The sequence below is a fragment of the Phlebotomus papatasi genome, chromosome 3 (genome assembly GCF_024763615.1).
Source record: "Phlebotomus papatasi isolate M1 chromosome 3, Ppap_2.1, whole genome shotgun sequence".
Classification (NCBI taxonomy): domain Eukaryota; kingdom Metazoa; phylum Arthropoda; class Insecta; order Diptera; family Psychodidae; genus Phlebotomus; species Phlebotomus papatasi.
In genome coordinates this window covers 8,804,978-8,827,176 of record NC_077224.1, presented here as the reverse complement: position 1 = coordinate 8,827,176, position 22,199 = coordinate 8,804,978, and the positions used below count along the sequence as shown (strand labels likewise).

The 22,199-nt window shown below is 33.0% G+C and overlaps 1 protein-coding gene across 1 annotated transcript in view; it reads left to right on the top strand.

Annotated features, from left to right (window-relative positions):
- LOC129806624 (neural-cadherin) overlaps nt 1-22,199 on the top strand; it is a 654,674-nt gene that overhangs the window by 72,622 nt on the left and 559,853 nt on the right. The window contains exon 2 of the mRNA XM_055855343.1: nt 13,251-15,178. Within this exon, the coding sequence (XP_055711318.1) occupies nt 13,714-15,178 (1,465 nt within the window). The 5' untranslated portion in view covers nt 13,251-13,713. The remainder of the gene's footprint in view (nt 1-13,250; nt 15,179-22,199) is intronic.

Below are 22,199 nucleotides of genomic sequence, written 5' to 3'. Positions count from 1 at the left end.
TTGGGACAGTAGAATTTAAAGACACGATTTGTAGAAAATACCATCCAAATTTTTCTCGGTGTACTTTTGTGGTTAGTCCTGGAACAAAAGTTGTTATTTTTGCCAATACATATTCAATGGTATAGGGTCTCATTCGTGGAGAAAGGTTGAACCATCTTTCCCATTGTCCTTTATTAATTTTTTTTCCAAGTTCCATAATCTCAGAATCATAAGACAAACCCGTTGGACTTGTGTAATTTCTAAAAATGGAATAAAAGAGGAAGGGGTGTCAAAACGTTCCAGACTTTGAATAATGCTCGAACTCGTAATTTATACAATACCTTAAAAGTAATTTCACATCATTCATCTTTTACAGATTCACTATTGAACAGATTAAATCACTCAAAACATAGCTCAAAATAGTTTATGAGTAATATAATAATTGATTTTTCGATAAACATTACTTATCGGTTATGAATAGATTCATTACCGGCTCATCATCCATCGGAATCGGTTCTGTCTTGTCAGAAATTCTAAGACCTTTCCAAAAAGCTTAAATATGATACCATTCGGGAGATACTCTCACTCCAGAGCCTTTTGAACCTTTTACCTTGAAAAGCCGTTACTAGGAATGATTCAACGGTATTTTTGGATATGAATGAAATGTCAGCTTGGATAATTTCTAAAGCATATCCAAAAATGAAAAAAAATCGCACGACAAGCAATTCTAAAAAAAAACATGGTGGGATTACATATAGGGTAAGTGTGCTAAATTCCGGCCACCTTTTTTGTTCTTCGAATCTCCATGAATTTTTAGATTTTACGTACTCTAGAGATTATACAATGCAAAAGAATAACAAAAAATGTAGGTTCGACAAACGAGATAACGTGAAAAAGATATTGGAAGAATTCCCGAAGCGCAAGGAACTATGAGAATGAAGGTGGCCGAAATAGGGCACCAAAGCTATGTCTATATTTTTATTCATTTTAAAATGTTTTAAGAATGATTTTAGAGTAAATAAAGACGGTAAACTCTTTACAAGGTTCCAAGCAACACTTTTTCAGGAGAAAGAATAAAAAAAATCAATTTGTATTTAAAATATTACATTTCAAACTTAAGACTTTGACGCTTGCATGCAACTATGCCGAAATTTGGCACACTTACCCTACTGCACTCTCTGTGGAATTTGAGCAGTAATATCTCAGTGTTATTATTTTATAAGAATAGGAGCTAATCTAGTACATTCCGTGCCCTAATAAAGCAAAATTCTGTTGAAAGAGCAGAATTCAGCTACAAAATCTGTTTTCAATCATAAATCGACTCCGTGATAGTCAATTTTCCTGAGCTTTTCTGCCAATATTTTGCCACTTAGGTGAGGATTTTTGTGCGAAACGGTTGGATTTAAATTGAATTTTGAAGCTAGTGCATACGGATGAACATATTGAATTTCCTCCTTGTGGAAAATGCAGTTTTCTTCTTCAATATGTATCGAATAAATATGTTTTCAGACACCATCAAGTCAACTGAATCTCTGAGCAAAATTTCAACAAAAAAAAATCATTAAAATGGGACCTGAAAAAGAATATGTCTTTTAGCTGAAGCATCGACAAGACTTTCCATGTTGTAAGATAAATGTTGAGTCATTAGAGATCTGTGTTCCAGAAATAATTACTCTATTAGACAGATAATATGCGGTATTGAATTGTAGTGAATAAAGAGCGGTTGGATTTGGTGCCTTGAAGGTAAAATGAGAATTGTTGGGAGAAGAAAAGGCAATTTATTGTTCTCAATGTATCTCCATTTGGAAGACATTTCCAACATTAAATGTTTGTCTATCATTTTCTGTTACTTCTTGCACAGAGCATTTAAATCAATTCTGCTGATCACAGCGTGAAGCGCTTGTATTAATTGTCCATTATTAATATGGTGGTTGCCCTAAGAAGCATGCGATGAATAAAAAGAGATTTGTTCTGTGTGTAAAATAAACACCAAAAGCTGTTAGTTAATCGAATCTCGGCGCTTTTTTTTTTACCTCTCTATAGCCTCTTAATTCACTTCGTCCAGGGCAAAAATTAAGCGCCGAGTCTGGACCGACGACAAAAATCAATAAGTGAGTCTTCTACGGGAATTGAGGAGACCACGGAAAAAAAGATGAAAAAAATATAAATAATAATCATGCGACGATGCCAAAACTAATTACCATAAAATTTAATCTCTTTTTTCTACTCTCTTTTTTTCCCTAGTCAGTCTCTCACGCTAAAGTTTCTTCCTGATAGAAAGATAGTGCGAAAATTTCCATTGAAATTAATAACCCTATTTTGCTATTAACATAAACTTTTGAATTGAAAATATTTTCTGAAACACTTTAAAAGCATTTTAAAGTTTTGCTTTTGAACTATACTCAATTTTTTTTGCACTCAGATAAAATTGAGTTTGAAGTCGATGAGTAGAGTGGGAAATTTGTATATTAATTTTCTGTTATAAATAACTGCACTTAATAAAATTTATGTTTTAGTTTACCACAAACTTTTAAAAATTAATGGACCGATAAATGGAAACGTCTATGCATTTTCATTATTTTCAATTTATGATAATTTACTTCAATCAAATTTATTTAATTAACACTATAAATTTATTTAAAGCAATATATTTTAATATGGAAATAAAATATAACAAAATTGACAACAATTCAATGATACTGACAACTTTTTCCTCCATACGAGTGGCGCTGACAACTGTTCTCAATTTTTAGTTCCTAATTTTAAATAGAAAATTAACATGTTGTTTTTAGCACTTTACTGTTCTCAAGTGCTTCTACATAAACGATTCTTCTTTGTATTGGTTCCTGTCACGACTGTTTGGTGATTTTAGAACACGGCGAGGACTGGGTAAAACAGTCGAGATAAGAACTAAGATAAAGAAAAGTCGATAATTCAGAAGCAATTGAGAACAGTAAAGTGCTAAAAAACAATTCAACATGCACCGTGATTCAGACTACGAATCCTGCTGTCACTGATACAAAGAAACACTTGATATACCACTAATCCTTCATGCAGATGTTTTCATTTAATCTTCGTAATAAAATTTTAAAGAAGCATTAAACTCATATTTCTATAATGTAATAAAAGATAGCAAATATTACACATAAAAATCTACAGGAAGAAAAATATAAGCCCTCCCTTTGAGCTATTTAAAATGATAAAAAGAAGAAATAAATTATGATATATTTATTTTATTTGTTCAAATTAAAAATTAAAAAATTACAGCTGATTTATGCGCAGGGTATTTCAGAAGTGCTCCAACCTCTTGGTATTAATAAATATAATATAATTCTATAAAGAAAGCTTTATTGCAATAACCACAAATTCCAACACTGAGAAAAAACGGGGGTGCGATTAACTTTTTTTTTCTCGTAACTTTGACACTTTCCAGGTGTAAAAATATATCAACGTTTTTTAATGTTAATTTTACGGTTTTTTAAAGGTAAAATTAACATGAGAAAGAGTAACTTTAACCCCTAATACACCTAAAAAGCATAATATTTACACCGATTTCAGATCAATACTGCAGGGTAAAATAAACATTTCCGGAATGTTATTTTAACTTTTTCGGATTTCTCTCAGTGAAAGTATTAAGGGCGGAGATTATAGTTAATTGAAAATCGCTTTACAGTAGGCTCTCGCTTATCCGTGGAACGGGACCGAAATGTCACACGGATTTTGAGAGTGATTTGTTTGAAATCTAACGATTTTTTTGTTTACATTGCAAATTTATGGAGTGAATTCTGATCTGACTGAATCGACATTCTCTCTAAACATGCGTACTGTCCAAAAAAGTTACAATGAGAAAGAATTAACAGTAGATAGAGCACATTTGCTTTAACAAAAAAACCCAAAACGGGGAAAATATGTCAACAAAATTTTTAAAATTCAACTGTCTCACGGATTTTTTAATGTCACCCGGAAAAAGAGTCCACGGATAAGCGAGAGTCTACTGTATTTGGTTACCTCAAATTTATGATTTAAGGATCGTTTTTTTAACAAATTTTTAATGTTTTAAATATATATATATTATCATTTTCACTTAAAAGAAAACATGTTTTATAGGAATTCGCTCGATTGGTATGAAAGTGTCATAAGAAAACTCAATAGGTGGCGCTATCAACTGTTCACAAAATTTACTTTTTAGATTTTATATGATAAACTTCAACCAAATTGAACTCTTTCTCATAAATACACCTTCTTTAATATGGAGTTGAAAATTTCGAAAAAGATTGTAAAGAAACTTCTAGGGTTTTCAATACGGGCTCTCGAGAATCCTGGGATCCAAAAAAACCTGGAATTTCGAAAATTCTGGGGACATGAAAATCCTGAAATACCGAAGATCTTGGGCTCCGGGATTCTGCGTGGTCCTTGGCATCGGGTTCCCAAAATCCTAAATTTTCGAAATCCTGGCTTCCGTAATTCGGGATTAGCAAAATATTTAAATACGGAGATCTCGGGTTTTGGAGTTTAAAAATTTAAAGGGTGAACAATTCTGGAGTCGTACTGTAATTTCATGATTTTTGGAACACTTATGTAAGGGCTTTAAAAACTTCATTTCCAATCTCAGTTTTTTCTAATTTAGGAATTCATCATTTGTCTCATTTGTCTTACGATTTTCAGAAAAAAAAGTTTGCAATTATCTTTTCTAAATGAACAGTACCATATAAAGCATTCTGTTTTTTATTTATTTAAAGAAAAAACTAAAATTTTATTTTATTTTATACTTGTTTCACATATGACATTCTAAAGAAAATTGCAATAAAAGACATTTTGAAACTCATTTCACAATTAAAAAAAAAAAACAAAATATAAACAAAAACTTCAAATAATGTTTAAAAAAAAATTGCGTTTTCTTAAATTTTCAAATAGAATAAAACAAGTTACAAATTTTAGGTATCCTTGCATAGAAATTCGAAAATTTACGAAATTTTCAACACGAATAAATAAGCATATTGTATCGAAGTTTTTTTGAGCTGCTTTGTAGGTGCAAAAAAATCAATATGATTAAATAAATGTTGTTTAAGGGGGTAGCCTGAACTACAAAGTCAAAGTAAATCTATATTATTTTAATTGCATAAATCGATAAATAACTTATCTAAGAATATGCCACAAAAATGTCAGAATCCAATTCGAAGCATTTTCGAAAATAGAGTGACGAAACCTTTCAAGCACTTCTCATTTTTACAAAATCTTTGAATTTGTAGGAAAGATTAAGAAAAAAACTTATTGACGGAATGAAACAAATTACAGCTTATTCTCGTCAGAATTAAATTCTCTTCTAATAGAACTAAAATAATTCTTGAAAACCAATTTTGATATTCTTTTACGGCATAGTTAAAGTCAAAATTTTGTCCAAAAATGTTTTAAAAACCTTTTTCAATTTCTTAATGTTTTTCGAGTTTTCTTAGTTTAATTATGACATACACTTATAAATATTAATTTTTAACTGCTAAAACATCTAAAAGAAGGCAGTTTTCACAATTGACTTTTTTTTTAAAGATATTGTTTTGTATTTTAAGACTTATGAACTACACATTTACCGGTAACTAGACACTGCCTTGGCAAGGCGCCCCACTGATCAACTTATTAGCCCGTCATTTCTTAATAAGTATATTTTCCGAAAAAGTATTATTTAAGCAAGCACTTTAATAATATAAACCTTTCAGAAACATTGGATGTTTCTTTATCGTCTGAAAAAAATACAAAAAGCAACTATATTTTCCCTCTTGATTTCTCACCGCCCCCTTAATTGTGTTAAATTCTTGTGTTTTTTTTGGTATCTAGCTACTATTGATATCTTGATTAAGACATTACTTAAACCGTGTTGATTTTTTTAATATTGTCTCGTGATTTTAATATTCAAAAACGTGTTTTAAATTATTTGTTTTTTAATTGGGAAGAAAGAAAGTTCATAAACTCTTTAATCTTCATGACGAATCTAATAGCAGTGTTCTCGACTCGATTAATAATGATAATAATAAGGTGTTGCAGTTTCTTTTTCTGGGTGCTTTGTATGCACAAATAAATAATTTTTAATAATATTACCTCAAATTGTATGTACAAGTTTTGTCGAAGTTTAGTGCTAATTTTTATTTAAAGATTTCATAATACTTTTAACAAGAAACTTTTAATTGAATAATCGATCGATATTTTCTAAAAACGTATTTTCGAGAGAAATAACCCAAGAAGCTAAATGCTAAATAGCTGCCTTATAGAACTAAGACTTTGATAAGTCGTCGGTTGCGTCTATCTATGTCGTATCTGCATTTCTTTTTTTTTTTTAAATATTACCTCTTTTATTATTATTATTATTATTATATATATGACTGCTTTTGAGCTAGTGCTCTTGAAAGCATATTTCAGAAATACAGAGTTTAAAGGATTTCATATTTGAGTAGTAGCGGCCACCGCCGTCTTAGTGTTGGTGACCAACCTCCAGAGTGAAAACGGTGGAAAACTCCTTCTCAGGTTGTATGAGCCATCTGCGTCATCAAAAAGGAATTTACAAAAGAAAAAGCAAAATTATCAAATAAAAGGAAAATCAAAAACAGTCTAAGACGCTAAAAAGCTTTGGATAAGCCGCCGTTTCTTCTCTCTTTTGTATCAGCATTTCACGCAAGAGGGGATGTCTGTGTTGTAGCTTGTACCGAATGCAGATACAAAACAAATGCAGATACGACAGAGGTACGCAACCGACGAAGTCTTAATTCCCCTTTAAACGTCTTAATGAGAATATGGGGCTGTAAGGGCTCTACAGTACACCTCTAGAGTACCCCTCTTTACTTGTAGAATCCACGACTAAGAACGGAACCAAGAGTACTATAAGCAGATTATAAGTATTTTACTTAGTTAGAGAATTCAATAAGATTATAAAGTGTGTCTCAAAAATCACGTAAGATTTAAATTTAGCGGCATTTCTGAAATAAAGGTCCCCAACGAATAATAAAAATACTACGTGACAGTTTATAGATTAGGGTTATTAAAAATCCATCACTAAATGGCATGTTTTTGTTCTTGAAAATTATTTAAAAAATAATTAAATAATTTGGTTCGAGAATTAGTCAGAAAATTGATTTAATTTCGTTAACTATGAAGAGTCTAATTCAAAAATTCACAGAACTGAATCAATTGAGGTTAATTACTGGATGCGATATTTGATATATAAACCCTATCTTATGTTTTTTTTTTCAATTTAGAAAGAAATGTAATTGAGAAAAAATGCGTTTTTGATTAATTTAAATCTTACGAAATTTACAGAACACCCTATTTAAGAAAAAAGCCCCTACTCATTATCTTCGAAAATATTCAAAACTTAGAAATATTTTTAAAGTCATTTCGCATTATGAGATCGAATACTGTGTGGAGGGATAAATATATTAGATTTCTGTTTAAATACGTTTTCTTTCGGAGTACTTTGAGCTGAGACCGAGATTAAGTTATGAGTTGGTTTTAAATAGCTCTATTTAAAAAAAAAAAGTCAACTTGGTAGAGGCTTGAAGAGCTTGAAGAGAAAAATTCTTTTTGGAGAATGTCATGTTAGTGATCTTTTAATCGAATTATGGAGGGTCCCCTGGTGATCCCGAGTCTATAACTCTAACTGTTTAGCGTACAGCATGATGTAAAAAACTCAAAATTTTAGATTTTCAAAATTCTACCCATTTAGAGTCTAAACAACAAAGTTTGTACACATGTATCTTTTAGCTCAAACTTATCACAAGCATCCATACTTCGGTTTTTCTCAGTGCAATAAAATATAATTCACATCCTACATCACATCTCAATTTTCTTTCCTTGCGGAATTTCATGTTTCAATTTGAATAAATTGAAATAAACAAATGTTTCACGGGTTTTCCAGTGAAAAGGCCAATATTTCTCAAAAAAAAAAAGAACAACTAAATATCTTCCACATGACACTGTTTGCGATCTCACAAGGGAGCCCAGCACCAATTGGATTGCTGTGGACTTGAGGCTAAAGAAGAGGAGTAGATCTTTGGGGGGCCTCGATGATCATCTTGTTCTCTGCATTAGTGTCATTAAAGCTATTTTTTTCCCTTTAAATTATTGTTGAAGGTTTTTTTGTTGTTGTTTTTAGTTTCTCTGGGTCGGTCTCTTCCTCTCCTGAGTTTGTTGATCACAAAGCAAACAGCAAACGTGCTGGAATGAGGAGGAATGACCAGGAGAGGAAGAATTTGTTGAATGTATTATTCATTGTGAAATGCACAGGTGTCATGGTGGGAAAATGAGCTGGAGTTCCGATTTTGGGAATGGTGTTGCTATTGAGGAGTATCTCTCCCTCTCGAAAAAAAAATCAATGATTTTGTCATGCTTATGCGGGTTTGCTTTTTATGACTGTTGCCTTTTATAATCATTGATGTCCGACATGAGATATATAGCTAGATACGGGGGGACAAAATCGATTTACTGAGGAATAGTATCATGCAAATTTATTGTCATTGATAGTATTGTGGAGACATTTTTTTTTCTCACCACTAGTTTTTTGCCCCAAACTCGTGGTCGATGAATTGATTTTATTTATTGTGGCTATTTTTTTGTTGTAGTGGGATGTCTGGGAAAAATTCAAATACACCAAACAAACTTCTCTAGCCAGAAAAAAAGTCCAAGTCCAACCAGCAGAGAAAGCGCTCGAGGGAATTGATTAGAATTGACGTATCAGGAGATCTTGCGAAAATTGTTTAAAGAAACTAAACACCATGATGAATATTCTTAGAAATAAAATACCCCCCTAATTGAGTCCATTTATATGGAAATTCTTCTACAATGGCTTCATGTGTTGATTCTCAGATCATTTTGCATGATTTTCCAACAACTTCTTCCTCAAGACCAAGTCACACATTTTTATTGTACCAAATAAATCTGATTTAATGATTGTTTATTGCTTGGAATTTTGTAATGTTGGGAGATTTGCTAAAAAAAAAACGCAAAATATAGGAGGATTTTTGAGGATTTGTTTAATATTTTGATGTAGCCAGGAATCGGATACAATTTGTCGAAATGTCTTTCGAAGATAAATTTTATGGAGTGTTCAGTTCCTTCAGAAGTGACCAATTCAGTTGATATTGCTATTAAGAATTATTAAAATTAATTGTGATTTTTATTCACATTTTTGTCCTTACACTGAGAAAAAAAGAGGTTGCGATTAACTTTTTCCGTCATAACTTTAACACATTAAAAAATATATCAACATTTTTTAATGTTAATTTTACACCTTTTTAAGGGTAAAATCAACATGAAAGAAGGGTAACTTCAATCCCCAATACACCTAAAAATGGTAATATTTACACCAATTTTGGACCAATACTGCAGGGTAAAATTAACATTTCCGGAATGTTATCTTAACTTTTTCGGATTTCTCTCAGTGTAGTAGGGAAAAGTGGGGCACCTTTGAACTATAACACCTTTGAGATTGGGCAATTTCTCTTATTTCGAAATAGAACTGAGCTTTACTGCGATATAATTTAGCTCTTCGAACCAATTATCAAGCAGAATTACTTATTGATAATCCACAGTTCCATTATAGAAAAAAAAATAGAAAAAAGTCCTAATTCAAAGGTGCCCCAATTTCAAATTATCTTAGATAAATGATTTTCTTTTAAACTCTCGCGAAATAAAGAATTTATTTTTGAAATTTTCTGGGCAATATAAAAAATCTTAAGATTACGTTTTTGGAAATTTACTAAAAAAAATTGCTTAACTTCCAAATGCCCTTAGGGTATTTATGCCAAATTTCGGCCGGCTTGCAATTTCGGCCACTTCTCTTGTTCCTCAAATTTCCATGAATTTTTATATATTTCTAGTGATAATACAATGCAAAAAATCTAAAATGTCGCTTCGAACTTCTAGTTAGTATACCGACCATTTTTTTTAATTTTTTTTAATTATTTATTAATCGTATCGAGATATATGTATTCATTACAAAGGTAATCACTTTTACAATGTCCATATTCCGTGTTAGAAGAATCTGCTAGTCGGTTCGTAGACTCGCCCAGAAGTACCTTCCTCGCATTGTGAATGCTTCTTCCATGCTCCCGGAGTTGTTGGGCGGGCGGTGCATTATATTACGTTATTAACATATGAAAATAGTTTAAATTAGACATTCAGATCTTAGCACCGGGCGGGACTCGAACCCACAACAGTAAATCGACCTTGGGAATTGATCCGCCCAAGAGCCAACGGTCTTGCCTATTGCGCCACTTATTCCCCAATTTTTAATTTAATTTTTTAATGAGTGAATTTTAATCTTTCCTGTACATTTTTTCGATGCCAAATAAAAATTTTGCAATATTTATATTTTTTAAGCAGTGTAATCTCTAGTAGAACTTTGTTTCTTTATTTTTTTTTAATAGTGATTGTGAATATTAAGATCAGCGGAGCATGTATCGATCATGAAGGTTAGATCATCTCTCCAAAATAAAATGATTTTTTCCGAAATTATTCTTTAATTTTAGGATATAATTTTTTGCAAAATGTCTTGCATTAGTTACTAAAATAGAACACATGATGCAAAAAATAATTTGTTAATAACGATGAATAATTTTCAAAAAGTTAACTTTTTTTGGGTGACGATCCAATCTTCATGGTCGATAAATGCTGCTCTGAACTTCAGTTACCTTCAGTTCTTTTGGTTTTCATCAGAGGATTGTCCGCCACAGAAGTCTTCTAGTGCACTTTTTAAAGACTTAAAGTGAGAATTTTCTGTTGAAATTCCTATAGAAGTTCTTAAGATTCTTAAGAGTACGCCACAGAATACACACAAGTTACACTAGCGATCGCAGCGGCAATTAGTCAAAGCTATTCTTTTTCCCTAATCGAATGAGAGACTTTAATGAATTTGGTTTTTGTCTAGCTAAATGTAAACCCTTTCCATTATTACAATTCCATGATTCTTACAATAACCACATTTGACATTAAAAAATAAAGGAAACAAACTAAAATTCGCAAAAATTTTAAAATATAATATTTATAATATATTTTGAATAATATGTATTCTTCAACCTTTTCCGACCAATTTAATTTTTGTATTGTTTAATTTTATCACAAAAAATAAAAAAATATTATAAATCCATTTACAAAAAAATGTAATACACCTAAATTAAAATTGCATTGCCAAGAATTCTTGTCCGTTTATTTCAGAAAATTAATAACCAAAGAAATTCTTGGGAATTTTCAAGATATTTTAATTTTTCATGAGTTCATATTGAAAAAACTTCGGAAACTCATTTAAATACAAAAAGACTAAGAACATATGAAATTTAGAGCCTATATAATTTTCATTTAATGGTACAGTCGACGCAAAATGATTTTCAACTAATTGGCATATTTTCCTGACTTTAAAGGTATATAAAATCTCTTTTTTTAAAAATATTAACACGTGTCATTTTAATTAAAAAGAAAATAAATCATCAAATCGAATTAAATTTTGATTTAAAAAAAGAATATGTGCAGTATTAAAAAAAGCAATAATTTGTTGATTTGCTATTATACCGCGATAATAAAAGTAATTTTTTGCGCAAAAATGCGCTTCAGAAAATTTATAATCCAAAAATGTTTTATTAGACCAATACAGCATTGGTCTAATAAATTTTTTTAATAGGATTTTTTGTAGTATTTTTAAAACTATCATTGAACTTACTAAGTAGGTTAGCAATATATTTTAAAACGATTTTAAATGATTCTGCAACTTTATTTACCATAAACAAGTAGAAAAATCCAGTTTTCCGATCATTTACAATAGTTGTGATCGAATGTGAGCATAATATATCGATGGCTGGTTCAGGAAAAATGCCAATATTTAATTGCCAAAATTGAGGAAAATATGCTTTTTTCAAAAGAAAAAACATATTTTTCATAAATAATTTTTTTCTCAAGAAAATAATGACGCAATTCACTAAAAAATGCAGAATTTTTGGTCGGGAGTATGTTTAATACTCCTATTTGACCATTTTCTATAGACAGCATACCGCAGCATAAATCCTATAACAATATAGGTAATAAAAATCGTGATTATAATATCCCCCAAGTTGATAAATAATTTCAGGGGAAACTCCAAGTTCATTTTGAGAGAAAAAGAAAACAAATGAAAGAGAAAATCTGCTAAATGGTTTCCAGCGCCATCTACCGACAGTGTTTAGTTCTGCCATCATCCGCTGCGAGCGCTAAGCAGTGCCATTTTCATGTATTTGCTTAGCACTTTTTGTTCGAGAGCTGCTGACTGGCCAGCAGACCGATTCAGCGAAATAATGCTGAAAATGCTATTTTTTTCTGCTAACTGTGCTCCCTGGGTAGGAGCAATTTCTTTAAAAAAATCCTTTTTAAAGAAAATTTTCCCTATCCTTGTAGGCAGAAACGTCAGATTTTTTTTTTAAAAAGGCAATTTTTGACGGAAATTGGTTGTAGTGTGTAGAAACCATTAGGCTTAAACTGAAACTGTTGTCTAAAGGTATAGCCGACAGTGGTGTAACTGAGCTAGGTTTTTCAGGACAATCTGTCCTTCCGGTGAGCGTCGGAATTTGTTGATCAAATCCTAGGAATCAAACAAACAATTTTACTAGATAAGTGTCGAAAGCTCTGGTACAATTGTGTGTTTCATTCATAGGATATGATCAACAAATTCCGGCGCTCCCCGGAAGGACAGATTGTCCTGAAAAACCTAGATTAAGCTTAAACGGTAAGAGATAATGGCTTCTGATTTTCGGTGCCCCATTTCCCTCTAAAAAAAAGCCTTAACCTAGGGGCTACTTTTACCTAAATCATTCCATCTGCTCCACCCCTTCCAATCACTATTTTTCTGCATATTTCTTTTGAGTAAGGTCCATCACCTTGATTTTGAGGAGATCTTAAAGAGAGGTGGTCAGTTCTTAAAATTTAAACATTGGATCTCAACATGATGCAACCCACTCATCATTTGTTGATTGAGGTAGCACATCTATTCTTCTCTCAAAATCAATTCTTCAGCCGAAATAATCGATTAAATGGGTGAATTTATCTGCTGCACAATGAACAGCAAAGTTAGAGAGAAAAAGAAATTAAAGACAATGATCAGGTCGATGTCACATCAGCTCCCAATGTGATAAGTGTCTCCATGTCAATTAATAGTATTTATAGGATGGGTTTGATAGAGAGTGGAAAGAGGGAATAAACACACGCCCAATTGAATCTCACCCACTGAATTCTCCAAACTAATGAAATATTGTTCTATTGAATTTCAGGTGATGTGACTGAGACGACAATGGTGTCATAGTGTGGCGCTATTTTTTTTTTGCTCTGTCCCAGCACCAGAAGAGATCTCATATCTCAGTGGCTTCATTAACCGGATGCCTGTTTGGACTAATGACTTCAAATGTGTACTTAGGCTACCGACAATTTGTGCATAGTGAGTGATTTTCAATTGCTTTTAGGGAGAAGAGTGAGGGAAAGAAGAAAATCGTGTAGGAAAAAAGAAGGTGAAAGGTAATATACAAGAATCGCGGGAGAGATTTGGGTGAGAGATCCGAAGAAGATAGGGTGTGTGTTACAAGTTGAATTGTTGTATTCTTGTGACATAAACAGAACCACGTAAAAGGCAAATTGCCGACAAAGACTGTCTAATTGGACGTACACGAATACTATTTCAAGCCTATTGACTTATCGGGAAGATCGAAAAATTCGAGTTCCAACATTAGCTCGGGCATAATGTTGGTTCTCAGCGGTGGTAGGAAGATGAGAAAGAAGAAAGGACCGATGTGGTCGGGCTTTATGCTAATGGTTGTCCTAGCCACAGCATTGGCTTCTGAGGATGCACCTCTGGCACCAATGATGGACTTTGCAGTGACCAAAAATGCCCTGTCCCTTGTCCTTCCACACGACACATATCCCGGGTATACAATAAAACAACTAGAACCATCGAATGTGACGTCACTGCATCAGCCTGAATATGGTCAGACTCTAAACTTCCGACTCCTCGACACTACCTACTCCAAGTACTTCACAGTGCTAGAGAATGGGGTTGTGATGACAACTGGAGACTTATCGCCCCTTGTCAATCAACCAGTTCATCTTACAGTCCTCGAGGAGACTCCCAATTCAACAGCAACCCATCATTTGGAACTCTTCGTGATGGATCGGAAGGATATGCTAAGGTTCCCAGGGGCAACCCTCGATACAGTAGGAGAAGTCATGGAGAACCAACCTCCAGGCACTCCTGTACGAGGAATACCCCATCTTCAAGCAAATTCAGCAAGTGGTAGCAAGTCCATCAGCTACCGCATCATCTCAGGCAATGAAGACAAGGCCTTTGCCCTTAAGGACCTGACAACAGAAAAGGTTGCTGATGTTATATCGATCTCAGAAGGAGAGAAAACCGATGGGGTGATCCTTGTAACAACAAAATCCCTCGACAGAGAAGAAAAGAAAGACTACACCCTGACCATCGAAGCCGCAGATGCAGAAGGCATAAACAAAGCCATAGCTAAGATTGCAGTGACCGTTCTAGATGTCAATGACAACAGACCGGTCTTCTCTCGACCGGAATACAAGTTCTCAATGGCCGGGGTGAAGAGTACCGATCTCCATGGAAACTCAACAGTCTCCTGGCCACGGTTCAGTCGACTGGGGCATGTTGAAGCCAAAGATGAGGATGGAGACAAAGTGGCCTACAAACTCCTAACCCCCAGCAACTACGTTATCATAGTTCCTCAAACCGGTGAACTTCTCCTCGCAAACGAACCTGACATGCAGGAAATCCTCGTGGAAGTCGAAGCCCATGATCTTCGTTCCCCGAGCCTTTCCAGTGCCAAACCCGCCAGGATTCTCATTGAATTCGTCGCACCCGAACCCATTCCCATGATTGTCCAGCATCTCAATCACGACGCCATCAATCAACATTCCCATCGTCGCGATAAACGTCGGGTCACGCGTGCTGTGCGTCCAACCAAAAGAATCGAATTCACAGAAACCGATGGAGATGTTGATGGCAAAATTGTGTTTACGCTGGAAAAGGAAACCGACCGGGAGACATTTAAGATTCGGGATGAGAACGTTTGGGTGGGCGTTGAGGCCAATGGGGCAGTGCGAGTGAGGAAGAAGTGGGACTACGAGGAGCTGGGACCTGAGAAAACCATCGATTTCTGGGTGATCATCACGAATTCCGGACACAACGGTGAGTCTTTTTTTCTCATTACTATTCTGCAGTGGTTGGGGTTGCATTTTGAGGGATTGAAGGGGTTGGTTGGGGGAATTGATTACTTTTTTGGGGTAGAGAATACAGTAGACTCTCTCGCAATCGGGAATATGGGGCAAAATGTAAATTCCACAAAAAGTGCTCAATTATAAAGAATCATGGTAAAATAAGTCGAACTACAGCGAATTTGAGCAAATTTGCTTCACAATTAAACGTGAAAATTGTCAACAAAATTTTGCACCCGATTGAAAAAGAGTCGATTGAGCGAGAGGCTACTGTACAGTAATCAATGGAATTATAAATTTCTGCAACGTGTATGACTTTCTGCCATAGATTATTCTTTAAAAAATCTTAAAGATTCTTAAGATTTTTTAAGATGTCCCTGTGAGTCAATCTGCATTTATCTAGATTAGAAACTTTAAAATAAATAATTCTAAGCCATACAACTTAGTAATTTAAATAGAAAATTGTTTCGATTTTAGATTCGAACGTCAATTCGAAGATTACAAATTGCGATTCGAACATTAAGGACATAATGTTCTGGATTTTCTACATTTTTGGGAAATGTTTTTATTTTGGTAAACTTGGTACTTCCATTCAACGATTAAACACTTCAGTTAAACATAAATACTTAATGTTTTCATATCCTTTATATTTTTAATGTTACATTTGTTACGAATTTCGAAATTCCAACAGCATTAAAGAGGCAATACTTTCTCTAATGGATTTCGACCGTTTTTTGTGTCAATATAGTCAAAGGCAGGGTTTCGGTCTATTTTATGCTCTGCAATTTTACTTTATTATTGCCGACGTTTCGATCTTGGATGGGATCTTCTTCAGGGCCTACTACAATTATAATTCACAAAATTAATGTGGTACAATTTATTTATTTTTAATTTTTTATTAAAGAGAATGGGAAATACATTCCCATCTCTTTAATTAAAACAAATAAGGATTAGATCAGAGAAAAAAATATTGGATCTAATCTCAAAAAATCTAAAAACTTAACAATTAATTTATGAATTTATTGAATTTCGAAATTTTGAAAGAACGTTAGCTTGGGTGATTTTGTTTTTTTTTTTAATTTTGAGCAGAGTATTTGTCTTAAGGTTTCAAAATTTTGAATCTCTCGTTTTTCGATTTTCGAATAAATTGTTAAATTCGAATGATTTCTAATTCACAAATTGTCTAGGCAAATTCGGCATTTGCATACACAAAGCCTTACACTTTACTAATTGATAGGTAAAGAATATTTTCGCAATTTCATTTGATTTTGAAAACTTGAAAAATTAAATTGAAACCGATATTAAAGTAATATAAAAAAATAATTATGTAGAAACTTTGCCACCTTTTAGTGGTAGAAAGGTTGAATGAACAAGTATTTCTACTGCAACAAAACCTGTAGAAAATAGCAAAACAGAAAGATTAAGTTTTTCTTAAATAAAGTTTAAGCTTTTTATGGTTTATTTTTTCTAATGATTTTAATAAACATTTTGAATAAAAAAAATATGAAAAATAATAAGATAGCGAATATTCCAAAACGTTGTATCAACAACCTTAAAGTTTCATATTGAAGATTTATGGTTATGACCCACTTTCTTTCAAATATTTTTCTTAAATGTCTTCAAAATTCTCAGATAATCCTTTCTGTTTCAAACTTTTCAAATGTTGAACTCAATTTGACCTATAGATTTTTTCTAATTCCGATTAGATCGGTTGAACCATTTGGTTAAATCCTTAACTAAACTAAAAACTTGTAATATCCTGGTTACAGGAATTGTGAGAATTATTTAGGATTGTGTTTTAAGTCAGCGGAAGTTACCAATCAATTAACGTATTTCGAATTTTTTAGCCTTAAGGTCTACAAGTTCGAGAAATGCACAATTACTTTTTAATTTAATTTGTTTTTGATTTCATGGTAAGTGGTCAGTTGTGGAATACGTTGACTACTTAAAAAAGTAAAAGTCTCAGTGAGCCGAAAACGAGTTGAAGTGCACATGGCAATTGGTTGACATGTTGAAAACGGGGATGTTAAGAAATACACTTTACGATGCTATGTGCCGTTGAGCCTTTGAAAGTCACTCCTAGTGGTTAGTTCCTAAGATAAGGAATCTGTAACCCTTCTTAGTTGCCTCTCAATTAAATAGTCTGGCAGATTTTTTTAATATTTAATTTCTAAACTGTGATAATTTCACAGTGCAAACTGTGATTCGGTCAGTTTTCGAGCGAAACGCGAGAGAGAGGCATGATAAAACACTTGCTATCTTTTTTTTGCCATTCTCGCAGTTTAGAAAGTATTAATCTTAATATTAATCTTATACGTGATATGGTAATGAAGTAATAATTCTTACGCTCAGTAACTTTCCTGATTTAAGAGATCTCTCGGTTGAGGTTTAGACTGTACCGATTCAAAGGTATATTAGAGAAAACTTACTTAAAAATCCATTGGAAGTTCGAAAACTTAAATTGACAAGTTGCACTTATCTAAAATAGTCTAAATAAGTTCATTAAAAGACATTTAATTTATGAAATTTAAATTCATACGTTATAATGTTCTGAAATTGCATAAAACTAAAAATCACTCCTTGTAGCAAATGTTTACGCACTGTTGTTGACGTTTTTGGCGATTGAAATGTCAAGAATACTTCGAAATTGTGAAAATCAAGAAAGGTTCAGTGTCTCCATCTATTTCCTGCTACATTCTGTCGAACCGAAATTCTTCTGAGTCAAGTTTCGTACTTTAAAAATCTTTTTATCCAAATTCTCTACGTTTAATAAATGAACTTTAATGTCATAACCATAGAGTATCTGGGCAACCCTCCTCATGATTTTTTCACGGGTGGTTTTTTTTCTGAATGATGGAATTTAGTGAATGGGAAAATGGATGAGAAATCTGGGCAATTTTTCTACATGACCAGAAAAAATCATCCCCTACGATAGAAAGAGTACCTCTTGGACTTTTCTTGTTTCGATCATGAATAACAATTCCCCGAAAATGGGAACAAAGCACCATGCCCGAAAATATCCAATTTGCAACATGAGATTCATAGATGATTATTATGATTTATTTATTGACGCAGCTTCTATGCTCATGAGAAATTTCACTGGTGAAGACCCACCCATATTCACCACCATTTCACCCTCCTTGCAACCCCTGCTGTCGCTCCTGACGACGTTATTTTACGCTGCGCCTGGCACATGGCACCGTCAGCCGACAGACCAGCTTCAAACCAAACTTCCTCTTGCTCGTAATTCCACAGGGGAATGTGCCATGCATAACATCTCAATGCATAGTCTCGCCCTTATTTAGAACCATGTATAAGGTCGACTCATTCAGTGTGATTAGTGGCATCAAATAAGAAGTTAGAGAACTCATAAAAAAATGAACTATTTTATGGTCTCTCCGTTAACCCATTCACGCATCCAGACCCCTTTCTATTTATGGTTGCACCACTGCAAACCGGGGTAACGAATGAAATTGTGGGAAATACAACAAACAAACGATTCTGAAATTCAATTAAGCTCGTGTGTATTTTAGGGGTTCGCATGTTAAAGTGAGAATTTTAAAGGGAAATTGAGAAAGGTTGTGTTTGATTATCGGTTGAATTTTAAAAGCATTTTCCACAGGATTTTTTGAAACAAAAATTATCGATTTTACACACTGAGGGGTATCCTTGGTAATGCCTCCACACTAGGTTTCCGGGTTGTTTATTTATAACCTTAAATAAATTGTGCATGAGTGACCTAATTTTTTAGAATGCGTTATGCGTGTATTTACATGATATAAATATTTGGTTTCCTTTTCTTAATCGGGTGGCAGTTCTTTTTTTTTTCAAATTCAGGTTATACTGTGCTTAACCTCAAAAATCCAAAATATACTTTGAGAAGCTTAAAGATTTTAGTAAATTTTATTTAGTTTTAAAATTAAAGATTCCTTAATCTGAATTGAGGGCTAATAATGCTTAATATAACGCAATCTTATACTGGATTGAGACCTAAGGCTTAGCTATATGGCTTAATTTCTCAAATTTCTTATCAATCACATTTTTTTTTTGAAGAAAAATTACTTAGAATTGGATTGTTAAAGTTAAATGACATATTAGGCTCTCAAAAACCATTAAAATTGCTCGCTATTTAGGACTTTGAGTCCTTCGGGAACTGGGCTAAACCTCTAGTCTGAAGACCGCTATAGCCATAAGACTTAACTTCTCAAATTTTTTATTAGTCGAAAATTTTTTGAACTAACTTAGAAATGGACTACTATGGGAAACTAATCTATTTGAATGAGAAGAACACATTAAATTGGTTGCTATTTAGGAGTTTGAGACCTTCTAAAACTTGGCTAAACCTCTGAAGACGGCCTTACATTTACATTTAAGTTTGGTATATTTTTAAAGTTTATAATCAACAAGACAATCACTCAAAACAAGAAAAAACTTAAGTACATTAAAATGAAATATACTTGTGGTAAGAAAAATCTAATATCTTAATTTAAAAAGTTAAACTGCTACTCAAGAATATTTCATTTAAAGTTTGGTAATATCTGTGTAATAGTCTGTACATAAATTTCAATAAAACCTTTTAAAACTTATGCGAAGTCAATCCAATTGGCACTTTACCAAAAGAAAAATTATAGGTCGAATTAAATAAGAGAGCCATATATTATCCTATCGTTATCTAAGGCTTGGAAATATCTTTCGCCTAGTCTTTCCCTGAATCCTAATGGAGTTATATAATATTTTTTGTATTCAGAGTATATCACACAGATCAGAATAAGACAGTTCATTAGAATTAGTCAAATTTTTGGATATTGGTTGCATTGAAAAGCCTTTAGATGTTAAGCTTCTGTTCAGTAACATTTTGGGATTGAGTTTTAAAAACCTATGGGATTGACTGGGAAAACAACTGCAACGTTTTGGGATTGATTGATATTATGGATATTATCCTTTGTAAACATTATGGGACTAAGCATGAGCAGTTTATACTCAATTACAGTCTGAGAGTGACCTTTCAGCTTAATTTGATAAAATTAAACAATACGTTTCATTAAAAATATGATTAAATTATTCTAGGAATCTTTGGTATTCATAGCATTTAATGAATCCCAAGTGGGACTTATTTAATTGACTAAAATCTAATAATTGAGATTTGAATCTTGATAATAATTTCAATCCCACGGATTGTAATACTTTACTGTAAGACTCAAAATGTTTAAGTACGGAACCTATAAGTTTAAATAATGTAATGGAATTGATTTCTTTGAGTTAAACCTATTAATTGAGATTCAAATCCTGGCAATAAACTCAATCCCACAAGGCATTACACCCATTACACCTTGCTGAATACTTACAATGCTAAGTATAAACATAGTATTAATTAGTTTGAATAATGCAGTGGGATTGAGTGAATCCCCTTTGGGATTGATTTATTGTAATCAAACTTAAGAAGTGGAATTCAAATAATGGCAATAAGTTCAATCCAGTTCAATCCCATGAAGTCTTATGCCACTTATACCTAGCTGAGTACTTACAATTCTAAGCATAGTACTGATTAGTTTGAATAATGCAGTGGGATTGCATGAATCCCATTTAGGATTGATTTATTTTAGTCTAACTTAGGAAGTGGAATTTAAATAGTGAGAATAAGTTCAATCCACTTCAATCCCATGAAGTCTTATACCACTTATAACTTGCTGAGTACTTACAATTCTAAGCATAGTACTGAATAGTTTTAATAATGCAGTGGGATTGGATGAATCCCATTTGGGATTGATTTATTTTAGTCAAACTTAGGAAGTTGAACTCAAATATGACAATAAGTTCAACCCAGTTCAATCCCATAAAGTCTTATACCACTTATACCTTGCTGAGTACTTACAATGCCAAGAGTAATATTGATTAGTTTGATTAAGGCAGTGGGACTGAATGAATCCCGATTGAGACAGATAAAATTTATTAAAAACCAATAATAATAATTCGAGTTCTGACAAAAACTCAATCTTATGGAGCCTTATGCCCCTTATACCTTACGGACGACTTACAATGTTTTGGTATTAAATCGACTACTTTCAATAAGGTATTGGGATTGATAGAATCTCTATTGGGATTGAATGAATCCAAGTTGGGATTGATTTAACTGAACTAAATCCAATAGATGGGACTGAAATTCTGACAATAATTTCATTCCCATTGAGCTTAGGTCTAACAAATTTAGGTATAGGATTCTTTAGTTTCAATAATGCAGTGGGATTGAATGAATCCCTATTGGGATTGATTCAATTGACTCAAACTTAATCACGGTTGTCTTAATCGTGACAATAAGTTTAATCCCAAGGAGCCTTATGCCTTTTATACTTTACTGAAGGCTTAGAATCTTAAGCATGGAATTGATTAGTTTAAATAACGCAGTGGGATTGAATGAATCCCAGTTGGTACTGATATAATTTAGTCTAAGCCAATAGTAATTATTATGATCCCGACAATTCGGTCAATCCCACTGAGCCCTATACCTGTGCACTTAGAATCTTACTTAAAATGTTAAGTTGAACTGATTACTTTCAATAAATATAATAGAACTGAATGAATCCCTATTGGGATTGAGTTAGTTTAGTCAAATCCAATATGTGGAATGTGGGATTCGAATCTTAACAATTAGTTGAATCCCAATTCCCTAATACGGTCATATCCCACTTCAGTAAATGGGTTAAGAGCGTCTAGCGTGCCAAAGATAGATCGCTCGAACGAATTCATTGGGTTAAGTTTATGAGTCCCAATCCAGAGAGGGGTTACGTTTTTTTGCCTTCGTTATAGGTTAATCCCTGAATATCTATTCAAAACTCCCAAAGATCATAATTATCGGGCTGACTTTTTATAGTCCTATGCGTACAATTACTTCATGGTTTTTTTCCCTTCATCTGGCCATGCTCAACAATAAATGCATTGATGGGTTTGAGAGAGAGAGAGCGTGAAGAAAAAAGATATTTTAATGATGCTGGGATGTT